This window comes from Panthera onca, chromosome C1, assembly GCF_046562875.1.
Source record: "Panthera onca isolate mPanOnc1 chromosome C1, mPanOnc1 haplotype 2, whole genome shotgun sequence".
Lineage (NCBI taxonomy): Eukaryota > Metazoa > Chordata > Mammalia > Carnivora > Felidae > Panthera > Panthera onca.
This window is the reverse complement of record NC_138346.1, coordinates 36,636,688-36,651,066: the sequence shown is the minus strand read 5'-3', so window position 1 is coordinate 36,651,066 and position 14,379 is coordinate 36,636,688. Positions and strand designations below refer to the sequence as shown.

Sequence of the window (14,379 nt, the reverse complement as noted above, 5' to 3'; positions counted from 1 at the left end):
TTGCAAATGCTGAGATGTTTCACTTTTATTCAGAATATATAATAGTTAGGGATTGAGGTTTAGCCAGAGAGGCTTTATGCAAAGGACACATATGTAACTACATACAGTAAAAAGCTGTACATCTGGCATGTTGGGGGAAATTGGAGGCACCAATCAGTCAAAAGTTCTGACTAACAATTTTTTGTTGCTTTTGGTAGCTCTCTTGTTTCTTGGCCTCTCTACTAAAGCTTAGAGGCAGAAAAAAAAGTGAAGGTTCTACTGAGGCAAATCTCTGTCGTAGCACAGAGTCCACTGACGCAGAGATGTAGCTTGGCCTCACGCCCATGCAAAGCCCAAGGCAGCCTGGGAAAGCTCCCTGCTCACAAATCACAAGATCTCTAGGTGTGGGATTCCAACATCAGAGGATAAAAGTGGACCCCCACGTGTGAATGGATTTGTGCGTGAGTGTGGGCAGAAGCCTTGGTGGCCCATTCTACACCTTGGTGCTAATTAGAAAGAAGGGCCTCTTTCTCTGGATGGAAGCAGACCACATAACAGAGCACACGGTTTGTGGAGCCTCCACCTGCCTCCTTACCTGGATATACAGCACGCCTGTGCTGTGAACAACCCGCATAATCATTATGAGGCAGTCCCGAATATGAACTCAGGGATTTCTTTGGTCGCTCCAGAAGGATGGATCTACCTGTGTGAAGACATTTCATTGGTTTTTAAATAACTTGCTACTAAAAGCTCTGTCCTCTCTAAGTTCAGGCTGCCGGGTAATTTCAGGTGTCACCTGCTTCCTATTTAGAGGTAGAGGGTTAATTCAGTAGCTACGAGTAACGTTAGAGTTCACTCCGAGCTTCCTAGTAGCTAGGGCAAAAAAGGCAACTCAAAAAGTTCAATTGTGCTCATTATCAGCAAAAGAATATAACGTACCCATTCCACTGGAGGGACAACAACTTTTTTCACTTGCAACTCTAAAGGAAATTTCTCAAGTGGAATTTCACTTGGTTGTCAGGGACAGACATTACAGGCAACAGCTGCATCATTAGTTTCACAGCAAAAGAAATGGCAAGGTCCACGTGGCAGTGGTTTCTTGTAACAAATCTTGATACCAGCAAAGCACAGTTGAGTTCACCCTTAGTAGGCTGAGCTCAGTTTGGTTTAAGTATGGATCTTCTAGTGCCTGTCTTAATCAAAAGGGTATCTGGGGAAGTAAATACCCAGTGTATTCCTCAGACCAGCAGTTCTCAAAGGTCACCTGCAGTCAAATTCTGGGCTGTGATAGAGTTTTCGCTGTTCCCCCAGAGAAAGAAGAAAAAGAAGACCGAGACATATACATTTCAGTGCAAATTGGTTAACTTTCCTTATACTTTATTCTCAGATTATGCCTCTCCAAATTTGATAGGGGTTAAAATTCTTTCCTCTGATATAATGTTGGTACAGCAGCATTGACCAGAATGTTGGTCATTTTATATTTAATATTGTTTGTTGAATATTTCATTTGCCAATATGAACTTGACAGCTCTCTATTGGTCCCTACATCTTGGGGCATTGGGTCATTACTGGTCCACAAAGTCCTAATGTCTGGTGATGCCACCATGGACTGTCTTCCCAAAATAGCATTTTCCAAAGTAGCAGATAGTTGAGAGGCATACTTGATGAAGGCTTGACATAAGTCTTCCTGTTCTATGCTGATGCTGAAAATCGCAGAGTTTTCCCACTTCCCAATGCAATAGGCCTCCTCACTGGCACCAGAACTGGGCCTCAAGACCACCTGCAGCAACTTTGATTACATGCAAGTATTTTGACCCATAATTGGTTGAAACCCCATTGTTCCATTGTTTGAGTCTGGAGGCTTTCAAAGCAGTGTCTTTGATCTAGAGAAAGTTCTCTTATTTTTTGATGATCCTTCTGATGTTCAAGTACCCAAACTCGATGTTTGCCCACTATGGAATTATTTATAAAATGTGTTCCCAGATACTCTAATGAGCTGGCCTGCAATTGGGAAATATTTAGTAATATCCAACTGAATACAGAAAAAGGAAGAAGACTGATCGATGGATGTGATTTTACCCTTGACCAAGTTCACACTCAGTCATATTTTACAGTAATAAAATATCAGGACTGAATATAATTTGAAGCCACTCCTGGTTTCCACTAATAAAAGCAAACATCAGCACCTTGGGGGACACTGACCTTCCCATCCACAGTAGAATAAGTAAGTTGTTCCTCCTTGGGTTTTAGTATTTTGAGGTTTACATGTTACCTACCCACTGACATTTTTCTTGAAGGCAAAAACCATGACTTCCATAAACATTCCCACATTTTACAAAATTGACCACTATACCAGGCACCATCCTTGGTAATATTAATACAAAGATATTGAGAGAAACTCATCATTTACAGGAAGACACTATGCTTTAGATGCTTAACTTTGATTCTCATACACAAAAATACTGCAAAGTAAGTATTATTTTCCTCTTTTTATTGATGTGAAAACTGAGATTCAGATTAAATAATAGCCCAAAGTCATAGAAAGCTAAGAAGTGGAGTAGTCAGGATTCACAACAGATCTTTCTGATTTCAAACCAAACACCATGTTGTTTGAATAAGACACAGTATTCTTTCCTCAAAGAGCTCATAGTCTAGCAGTCCCATTTGGCATGCTTTTCAGCCTGGAGTACTTCTGACTATGTCTCCTATATTTGGCGAAGTTCCCACCTATGAATCTATAGTTCCCCAAGATAGAAGACAGACATTCACATTCCCAATCCTCCCTGCACGTGACTTAGACGCCTTCAATCAGTTACACCTGCATGACACTTTGATTTGGAAGGGAGCACAATAACAAAAAGCGTGCCATGTGGATTCCATTCTGTCAAGGGAAATGGTAGAGTCATCCAGCCTTCAGAGGCAGGAGGCACAGAGCCTCCACAGGTAGCATCCATGCTCAGGATCAGGGGACCAAGTCTTAACATCTGTGTCCCATGGGGAAGCAGTGTGGTCTCCACTAGAGAAGTCTGGAACATTGACTCTAACTTCTAACCCTGATTTTCTGACTCTCCCTGGAATTCTCTGAGCACTGTTAAGGTCTTCTAGTAAATTCCTTTTTCTGCTTAAGTAGCTTGAATTATTTCTGTTGTTGTCAACTAAAGATCCTAACTTTGTTCCCCTGACAGTGACTTCAATATAATAGACATTTCATAAATTTGGTTTGTTGGTTGATGAATAGGAAGAATAAATTAATGGAAAATAAGCTTTCAAGGCCCTTTACCATCATGGTTACCTTCTGTCTTCTGAATATACATCCATTTATCAATATTTTTTTTTCCAAAACACATTATCTAGAACTGAGATAATGTTGTAATGTGGCCTGATTAGTTTGAAGAGGGTAGGATGATCACTTCCCTTGATCTAAGCTGTATTCATATGGTTTGAATGACATCAGCTTCCTGGATAGTCACATCACATGATTAATACAAGAAACCTAAGAACTTACAGGATTTTGCTCCACCATGACTTCAAATATGTGAGGTGATTACTAGGAGAGCAAATGCAGTCTTGGATGGCACCAATGAGAGCTCAGGGACAGAAGGGCTGAGCAAAGGTGGAATGGGCTGATTCCCAAAGGCCTTAGCTCCTAACCAGGGAGGGACAATGCTGCGTGGCCTCGGGCCAACGAGGCCTCCAACGTGAGAAGGGATTTCTGTTTGAATAAGAGGATGTGCTAGACAGCAAAATCTGTGCTACAGTGATTCTATCTTCCAAGAAAGCAGAGAATCACAGACCCAAATGAAGTACCCGGATGTGGGCTTACAAATGTCAGCCTTAGAGCTTCCTGAGGTGTCAAGTACCCTGGTAATGCATTAAAGAAATATTCAGAAAGGGGCGCCTGGGTGGCTCAGTCGGTTAAGCATCTGACTTCAGCTCAGGTCACGATCTCACAGTCCGTGAGTTCGAGCCCCGCATCGGGCTCTGGGCTGATGGCTCGGAGCCTGGAGCCTGCTTCCGATTCTGTGTCTCCCTCTCTCTCTGCCCCTCCCCCGTTCATGCTCTGTCTCTGTCTCAAAAATAAATAAAACGTTAAACAAAAAAATTTAAAAAAAAAGAGAAATATTCAGACGAAGTTTATCTCTATAGAGTAATTTAAATCCTTAATCCCCGCTTAAGTTCAAAATTGAAAAATCCAACTAGATAAAAACTATGAAATGTACCCCACTTAAACATTTATTGGTTAAAAAAAAAAAAAAACAGGCTCTGTGTCCTCCTGGTATTTTCATTGGAGTGAAACAACTGACAAAAACATGGAAAATAAGTAAATTATAGATTACGTTACAAGCTATGAAAAAAGTAAAGTATGATAAGATAAAAGGGACCCAGAAGCAGAAGTGGGGGCGGTTTGCAATTTTATTATTCTTTTTTTATTTCTTTAAAAAATTTTTTTAATGTTTATTTTTGAGAGCACAAGAGAGAGACAGAGTGCAAATGGGGAAAGAACAGAGAAAAAGAGGGATTCACAGAATCAGAAGCAGACTCCAGGTTCTGAGCTGTCAGCACGGAGCCCGATGCGGGGCTTGAACACATGAACCGTGAGATCATGACCTGAGCCGAAGTCGGACACAGCTTAACTGACTGAGCCACCCAGGTACCCCATTATTTTTTTAATTTTATTAAAAAATTTATTTATTTATTTATTTATTTATTTATTTATTTATTTTGAAAGAAAGTGTGTGCACAAATGGGGGAAGAGCAGAGAGAGAACCTTTAGCAGGCTCCACCCTTAACATGGACCCAACACAGGGCTCAGACCCACGACCCTGGGATCATGGCCTGAGCCGAAATCAAGAGTCAGACACTTAACCACCCAGGCACCCCGTAATTTGAAATAAGGGAGTCGGAGTACTCCTCACTGAACAGGTGACTCGTGAGCAGACAGCCGGGAATGGAGGAGCGAGACATGGCTATCCAGGGGAGGAGCTCTCAGCTTTAGCAGAGAAGTGGAAAAGCGAGGGAGAGAGTCAGCCTGCGTATTTCAGGCAGCGAGGAGGTTCATGTGACTGGAGCCCGAAGCAGGGGGAGAGTGGAAGGGAAGGAGGTCAGGGAGGGTCAGATCAGGTAAGAGGATGATGGCTCCAACCAAGCTTGGAGCAGTACCGAAGCTGAAAGGTTGTAAGATTGTGAATATACTTTGAAGGCAGACCCTCCCAGGAACTTTGCTGCCAGATTGAATGTCGGGTGTTAAAGAAACAGGATAAAGAAGAATTCCAAAGTTTTGATCTGAGCAACAGGAAGCTTGCAGCTGCCATCAGCTGGGTGGGGCACATTTGGGAAGAGAAGGAGGTCATTTTGAGCTGTGTGAAGTGTGCCATCCAAGTGGCGGTGCTGAGTGGGCAATAGAACCTAACAATTTGGAGATCTGGAAAAGGTCTAGGCTGCAGAGACACACTGGGTATTGTCGGCATACGGGTACCCTAAGTATCAAGACGGTGAATGAGGAAAGAGTGTAGATCCAGGAAAAGGAGGACCAGAAAGGAACCCCGCAGTACCCTGGCCATTGAGGCACTGGACAGAAAAGAGAGAATCAGCCAAACACACTGAAACAAGCAGGAAAGTAGCAGGAGGAAAACCAGAGCTGGGTGCCGTCCGTACTTCGACATCTATCTAATTCTGAAGGTTTCAGAAGGCTACTGACGCATCACATTCAGTTTCTCCTTAAGAAAGAAAACCATATTCCAGCTCTTGACAGAAAGGAGAGGGGAAGGGAGGCAGAAAGGGAAGAGGCTCCAATAAATGAGAATGGAGGGAGAAATGAGAGACAAAGCTGTCACACAGTAGCCTTTAGGCACAAAGCTTGAGATGGGGTAACAAGGACTTTTGAAAATATCAGAGTGGATCCCACTTTCGAACTCATCTGAATTGGCTTTAACAAGTCCTTTATAGCATTTTATAGTATCCTGCTTCTCTCTTTCTCTCTTAGAAGAGTGGAGGAAAGAAAGGAAGAAGTTGTTGTAGATGCTTCTACCTATTTAATAATAACAATTCTGAGATACACGAATGATCAGCTCCATTCCCCACAGAGGAAACTGTGGGTCTGAAAAATAAGCTGCAAAACCGGTGACAATAGGTACTAGGACAGTTCACTGCCCCCTCACAATCAACTGGAGACAGGATAAATTATAAAGAATTTTCCCCTTACGTCTTTCTTAAGCTGAGGGAGGGTCCCTGGGACTGCTCATTCCAAAGCTGTCACTGAGCCTCCCAGAATTCCTTTAGTCTCTGCTGTTTTATGTTAAAATAGGATTATGCCTGTTAATGGATAGGGAATAAATTATAGTTCCCTCTTTAATTAATCATTGCTCTGAACTATTTATTACAGTGTTAATGGGATATTTTTGTAATTATTTCTCGATATGTGAAGGTAACACTTTAAGCCTTTCAAAGTGTTACCGAAGAAGCTGCTTCTAGATTCTTCTGGGGCAGTTTTAGTAGCAGAGCATGGTGGGGTTTTTGTTGTTGTTGTTTTGTTTTTTTAATAGAGCTTTCTTTCAGAACAAAATTCCATCAGAAATGTCATTCTCAGATAAGATTATGAAAAAGTGTGTAAAGAGAAGTGAAAAGGCCATGTCATATAAAGTATGTTGGCCAACAAATTGGTGTTCAGTTCATCCAGGCTTTCTAGGACATTCTAAGACATGCAGTGAGAGGTGGTGTGAGATGAGGGAGAAAATGCAAGCTGTGGAAGCAGGCAAACCTGGCCTTCGATCCCGGCACTGCTGTTTCCTGACAGCGCTGAGTCGGCAGCATTCGAAGTCAACATCCCTTTACTGCACATTTCAGTCTTCATTTCTGTCTCTGACTCAAGAGGCCAGTCCTGGGGACATGCTCCTCCAGAGAAGACACCGTCACACCTATCGCCACAGGGCCTGTGTCACCTCCAGCTGCCCACCCCTGTCCTCTGCGTGGGCAAATGCAAAGAAAGACTTCCTACGTTCCTGCTGAGCAAGCACGGGACCGCAACCACAGTGAACCGCAAGTTCTGGGACAGTCCTGTGACGGTGAGATACCCTGGGAATTCTGTGAACACACAGAAATTATTTGTAACCACACTGGCAGAGCAGATGCGGCAGATCAAGAAGGGTTTCCTGGAAGAAATGATGCTTGCTTGGGTTCATCCTTCAACTTGGCCAGGGAAAGAGCTCAGGGTGGTGAGGAGGAAGACCTGCAAGGTACAGCGAGTAACAGCAGAGCAAATGAGCCGTTTCACTTACCTTCCTGCTATCTATCGTGTCCAACAACTTCCCTCACACCCTCTGCAGCAAGAGGCTGTTAGCTGCCTACCCCGATATCCATCTCTCCTTCCTTTTCTGTGGCATTAATAGAACAGCTAGAAAGATTTACTAATCTCCCTTGCATTCAGGTGTAGGGCTTGAAGAAGTCTCCACAACAGAAAGGCGGTACACCATTCTTTACTCCTCCTTCCATCTTGGTGTCTGGAAGGTGGGTGTGATGGTGAGAGCTCTAGCAATCATTTTGGACCACGAGAAAGAAGAAACATGGGAACACCAGGAAAAGTGAAGTTGGCAGTGTGTGAGTCCCTGACAACTTCATGAAGCCAGCTTACTTCAGCAATTTCTTTCTTGTAAGAAACAGGTAAACTTTTACCTTGTCTGTATCAATATTTGTCATTTTTTTCTGTTACATGCAGCCGTTCCTAAGTGATCCACCTTTCAGGACCATTCCAGCTCACACACAGTTATCATTTTCTTTTCCAAATTCACAGCACGGGTTTGTACTGCTCACTCAACAAATACATCTCTGAATAGTCAACCACCGTATGACTATTTTACTTATATTAAACCTTTCCAACAAGTTATAAGCTTCATGAGGGGAGAACATCAAGTCACATATTTTCTCTTGTCACCTCAGTTCCTAGAAAATTATCTGGCATAGAATACATGTTCAATAAATATTTACTCTCTGATTATGCCATCATGGCCCTGTAGAAAAAAAAAAAACGCAGGGACTTTGAAGTCTTGGTTCAAACCTTTACAGAAAGGGGAGTAACAGTGTAAAGGAAAATACCTCCTCTAAGAAAAATTTTAAAAAGACAAAACTCAACCCATGAAGTGATGGCTCTGAGGTGCTATAATACGACGACGCTTCAAGTCAAGAAACCTCTTACTCTTTCTTGGGAACAGAAGTTGCTCTCACAGAGCCCGCCTTCTAGCAGAAACCAATCCATGTGTGGGCAGAGCCTCTTTCTCTGGAGTTTGTCACCTATGATGAAGTTTGACCCCTAAAAACACAACCTCATGCACACAGAAGCTACTTGTGCCTCAAGTCACATCCTCTCACACGTGCTTTCAAGTCTGTATCCCAAATGCAGAAATCACTCCCATTTGCATAAGTAATGTGTTTTGCTTTGTATTGAGCCTCTAATTTTTCTTTACGAACCTTCAGAACTCTGTGCTTTGGGTCTGTCTGCTTTTTTGCAAATATCCAGCATCTGTCCATAAAACATATCTACATGACCTATGAGCTGTTAAGTATCATGGAATAAAAAAGTATTATGGCAAATGAAACTAAGGAAGAAAGGAAAGAAAAATTACATCTGTATGTTAACCAAATGCAAAACACGCAGACACACACACACACACACACACACACACAGAAAAGACAATTTACAATATCAAAAGAAAACAAAATCACTTTTTAATTGACTTTCTCTTTGCCAGTTCTGAAGTTAAGCACTTGCTCCTTCCTTATTAACTTTAGTCTTTTGAGCAATATTTTCCATTGTAAGCACTTTCTAAAAAATCATTTTCACACATTTCTCAGATACATCAATCCTTCCGGCATTCCTCTCTGCGCACATTATGGTACCCCAGCTCTAAATATAAAAGACTTTTATTATGTCCATTAACCATGGACATATGTGCTCCAAAAGTTTCCTGACACGCAGTCATTTGTGGGTTTTTAATTATAAACAGAAAATATTCACTAGAAAAATAAAGAAGCAAGCCCATAAATATATCTCTATACACTGGAGTTTTGTTTGTATACGGCAAAACGTTTGGATACACGGCTTTCCCCCTGGCCAGCTTCAGAATGCGAGCACACATACGTTTATAAACACACAGACATGTACGTAAATTCACATGTACAACTAAATCCATGCATCGTACAGGACTCAAACATCTGCAGTTATGGGTACTGCTGCCTTATTTCTAAACTAAGGGAGCGAATTTTTCTTACACTCACCAGGTCTCACTCCACACGAAAGTTTAAGTGGGAAAGAAGGCAATGCCCAGTAAAATACTTGACAAACGAAGTCATATTTATTGAATGCGTTTTATTTTAACAACCAAAAAATTCTAACAGCCTAACAATGCACATAAGTTAAAAATTAATTATCACTTAGTGATAACAAAGATAGTTGATTTACATGGAAAAAAGAACATTTACAATATGTTAATCCTTATTCACATTGTTGATACCGCAATAAAACACAATTTGTTTTTTCATTTCACAAAAAAAAAAAAAAAAGGCGGGAAATTGTGCTTTGTCAAGAGGCACTACAAGAGAAAGTTTCTTCTTCCAAATAGATATTATATGACAGATATTGAATAAATAGACATATATGCATTGTAATTCGCAAAGATCTGGCAAGACCACAGGCTAAAATGCCCACAGATTCACTTAGAATCACTGCAAACTTGGCAGTGAAATTAAAAAATAAAAGGCAAGACTTAGCATTGAAAAATACCTAACAAATTTTTGGTTGAAGTGTAAAAGATACCAAATGCGGATGCCATCGATAGATGAACCACCTTGTAAGAGCTTGGCAACATCAGTTTCCATTACATGTACAGAGTGACCTTCAGCAACAGTGTAAGAAGACAATTTGGAAAGAGTAACTCGGAGATCAGGAAGCAGCAAGCGTGGACTTTCGGATTAAAGCTGCAGCATACTACGGCAGCAGAAGGATGGGCCCGGGGCTTAACTGCAAACAACCATCCTTTTGCAAAGGTATGTGACGCTCGTGTCAAGATAATTTTTTCAACATCGTTATTTGAAAAAGTACAGGAAAATGTCCCTTTAAAAACTCCAGAGGTTACTGAGCAGCTAGAATTAGCTTGTATTGCAACATGTCTTCTCCCTGTATATTGTAAGTTCTGAGTTAATATCTACACATAGAGGTTTTGTTTTTTTTTTAACTCCTACCTTTTATACCTTTCAAATATATAAATAGTATTAACAGTTATATTACAATGTCTGTGTAGTAAACAGAAAATAACTTTCAAAGTGATATTGCATGAGGTCTTTGACAAGGTTGCATGAGAGCAGAACTCCAAAAAAATCCAACCGTGTGGGACTGTCTGGCGGCCAAGGTGAAGCACGGGTTAGGTTTGCAAGGCCAGTCCTGCAGGTGAGGTCACCTCTTGCAATTACTCTAAGTACAAGTGGGAAGAAATGCTACTGGTGCTTCTGACAGGAAGCTACAGGAGGTTTGGAGAGCTATAGTAGGTTGCAGCTTTAATGCTCATTCCACTAAACAGCCAGTCGGCATTAGTTCTGCTTTACGTAAGGTAATTGCTATGTCGGTAACTGAGAAAATGTTTCCGTTTACGATGAGTAGGTGATTCCACCGAAATCGCTTCGCTTACTCTATTGCCTGGAGCTGCACAATGATTCAAAGAAAGGTTCTTATTAGGGCTGCCATACCAGGGAAGGGATGAGGCATGTGAGAGCAGGGACTCTAGAAGTTTGGTCAGGTGGATGGAATGTGGACGAAGAAGAGGAAGCCCAAAGTGAAACAGAAATAGGAAACATCTTTTGGGAGATGGAAGGATGGAGGTTTATTTGAGAGGGAACCCCTTTAACTGGGCGGCAACTTCTTTTCTAACTTAACATTACATTGAACTATTTTCTATTAAAAAAAAAAAAAAGGAGAAAAAAGAAAAAGAGAAAACAGCAACAACAAACAACTTTTAAATGAGCAGGCTTATTCATTTTAAGATCTGAAGCCACGAACAGGTAAATAAGTTTCACAATAAAATGTGGCTCATACTATGAATTCCATACGTCCAACGTCAAAACGTCATTTTATCAAGACAAGTTTTCTCTGTACTGAATTTCAGTTTTATTCATTTGGAATTCCACAGAAATGCATCTGTTCACTACAGTAATGACAAGTTGAATAACGGAACACGTCGAGTCATTTTAAGTGTGCATTGTGTCTTAAGAGCAATTTGACTTGTATCATTTTAAGGTGCCCTGATTTTTTTTTCCACTTTCCTTTCTTCTTTCTTTTTGGCAGTGTTGATTTATTTTGTTTAAATACATACCTCAAAAATTACCCATCAAGCTGCCAGATAGGAAGCCATAGAATTAAAAAAAAAAAAAAAAAAAATCAGGGACAAACACAGAAAATAAATAGGAATTCAAAAATAGTCACCCCACCCTGAGAGCAGGCCGCAGTTTATCAAAAAGCCAAAGCGACTCACTGTGAAGTGGTTTTTTTTTAATACATAAACAAGTCTCTTCTTTAAGAACTCATTTCACAGTCTATTCTTTCAGATTGTAAAGTTCTCTGTCCCATGCAATTTAATATATATATGTAAATATATAGATATATACATATACATATACACACACACTTGTAGCTTCCTTCATTTGTTTCGTAGGTCTTTTCGTCCTGGAACTTGCCTGATGTCTCTTCTGTAAGTGCAAGGATAATGAAGGCAGAGTTTCCTGTGATTATAATTACTATGATCCAGTCAATTGTAAAAGTGTAACACTTTAGTGTCTTTGCCAAGGCGATGTCTGATTCGGGAATACTGAACTTATTCAGTCTATAGGTGTATCCTGTGCAACAAAAAATGTCAAAAAAGGTAAGAAAAACAAAACAGACAAAAATAAAATAAAATAAAGCAAAAAAAAAAGTTTTTAAAGAAATTAAAACAGAAAATCCTTGGACCGATGTATTGCTTTGCCTGGTAGGAGTTCACATTATCTCTGGTCGATTTCAGCAGGCGCGGCCTTGCTCTTTTCAGCATTTTCCTCCTCGGCCTCTACTTTGTACATCTCCTCAGAGCCTTCCTCACTGTCGTTCTCCTCGGACTCTGTCAGCAGCTCCTCGTCCTTATACTCAGCCACGTCCACCGCGGAGCCCAGGTGTTCCTTGAGCTTCCCATGATGCTTCACATGATACCGCTGGTTCTGGAAGAACTTGATGATGGTGTGTTTGGGGAGATCCAGCTGAGCAGAAAGCGTGTGGATAGCTTCCTGATCAGGGTACAGGCCCACATCATGAATAAAGCTTTGGAGGATCCCCAGGGCTTCCAGGGAGATCTTTGTGCGAGACCGGGGCTTTTTGGCACAACTGTCTTCAGTCGGAGGAGGTGGGGGTGGAGCTTCTTCTCTGGGAGGGGAACTCTCCTTGGCTGGCTGAGACTGCTGTCTATGAAGGACCTGATAATTAAAATTAAAAAATATATATATATTAACATTTGACGCAGGATTTTACCTTTCAAAAGCCATCATTCCTCTGAAATTGTGTTGTCTATCTACCTTTGGAGTCACGTAGTCATTTGGAAATTCAGGTCTTTTGGAAACATAAAAGAATTTCTGGTGATTTAGAGTCTCATTTACAAAACAAGAGGTTAAAAATAGTTTGCTAACGTGTATATTCTGAGGCGCAAAGAAGTTAAGTCTTTTATTGCCTAAGGTCATTTGCTTTCAAACAATCTGGCTCCAGAGCCTTCCCTGCTGTTAACCAGCATGATAGGCCACCTCTCTAAAGCCTAAAGGCAAAGCAGTTGGACTCCGTGAGAAGTACTGGCTCTCCCATCAGACCTCATGGGTTCAAGTCCAGACTCTTTCGCTTAGTTGGATATCCCTGTATAAGAGAATAACCTCTTTAAGCCTCAATTTCATTACCTATAAAAGAAGGGTAGGACACTGACTTCCTAGGGATGTTGTAAGAATTAAATAACAAAACGGATGTAAAGAATAGTGCTTACCTTAAATCAGAGGCTGACAAACTTTTTCAGTAAAGGGCCAGATAGTAAATACTGTAGACTTTATAGGGCCTTACAGTCTCTGTTGCAATGACTCAACTCTATCTTTGTAGTGTGAAAGCAGCCATAAGTAATATACAAGCAAATTAGCATGGCTGTGTTCCAATAAAACTTTATTTACAAAAACAGGTGGCAGATCAGATTTGGCCATGGGCTACAGTCTGTCCACATCAAGCTCAGGGCAAACATTCAATAAATGATAGCAATTATTACCATCAGCCTCATGATTACTCAAGAGTATAACAGAGGAATAGTTGACATTTTGGCCAGAAAAATCAATACTTCGTAAAATTAGAAAGAACTTGTGTTTATTTTCTTTTAGCCCTGATATTGACCCTTAAACATTAATTTTTTTAAAAACATTTTTTTTAAATATAAAAATGTCCAAATTAATTTAAAGATACAACATTTTTCTTAAATTAAGAATTTTAAGTGACTTTTATACTCTCATAGATGGGCCTTCTTAATATCACTTTATAAACTATTAAAATTCTGTTTGCACACACTCCCTATTTTGTTTTTTTAATTCTTAACGTTAAGGTTTTCTAGTTGTTGTAATTAATTTAAATTTCTCCTTTATATCTACATATCTCCCACTCATTTAAAAACAAAAAACAAAGGGATGGCTGGGTGGCTCAGTCAGGTTAGCCTCTGACTTAGGCTCAGGTCGGGATCTCAGGGCTCTTGAGTTAAAGGCTCCCGTCAGGCTCTGTGCTGACAGCCTGCAGCCAGGAGCCTGCTTTGGATTCTGTGTCTCCCTCTCTCTTTGCCCCTCCCCCCAATCACACTCTGTCTCTTTCTCAAAAATAAACACACACATACACACACACACACACACACACACACACACAAATAAAATAAAAACAAAAAACTCTAATGTTTAAATAAATTTCTAGCCCCCAGATAGAGATGCTCTTGCCTGTGATGCCATATCAGCCGACTGAACTTCCCAGTTCCCGTAAATGCTCCACTTGACCAGAAGCACAGTACACGGTACAGTGGGCCAATCCCCAAACCCAATACTCTATATTTATTTTCTTGTTCTTTGACCTTTCTAAATAAAGTCAGATATGCAACCCCAGACAATCACACTCTGTTTGTATTGCCACTTCTAATGATCTGTATAAGCTGATCTTGCCCGAATGCCTCAGGAAGAGTGTTCCGCTGTTTGTGAGGCACCGTACTCCCCCAACCCGTGGATTGTTTTCCTTGCATAAAGGACACCAAACTCGTTATTAAATCATTTTAGTTTTGCCATTTGACACTAGTTAGGCAAGCTTATTCTTGATCTTCAGCATCATCTTTCTGCATG

General features: G+C 40.7%; 1 protein-coding gene across 3 annotated transcripts in view; it reads right to left on the bottom strand.

Annotated features, from left to right (window-relative positions):
* Nucleotides 1-9,332: 9,332 nt before the first annotated feature.
* SATB2 (SATB homeobox 2) overlaps nucleotides 9,333-14,379 on the bottom strand; it is a 194,324-nt gene continuing 189,277 nt past the window's right edge. For all 3 annotated transcript variants that reach the window (XM_060622819.3, XM_060622817.3, XM_060622820.3), the window contains one exon: nucleotides 9,333-12,459. In XM_060622819.3, coding sequence (XP_060478802.1) covers nucleotides 11,998-12,459 — 462 coding nt within the window. In that variant the 3' untranslated portion in view covers nucleotides 9,333-11,997. The remainder of the gene's footprint in view (nucleotides 12,460-14,379) is intronic.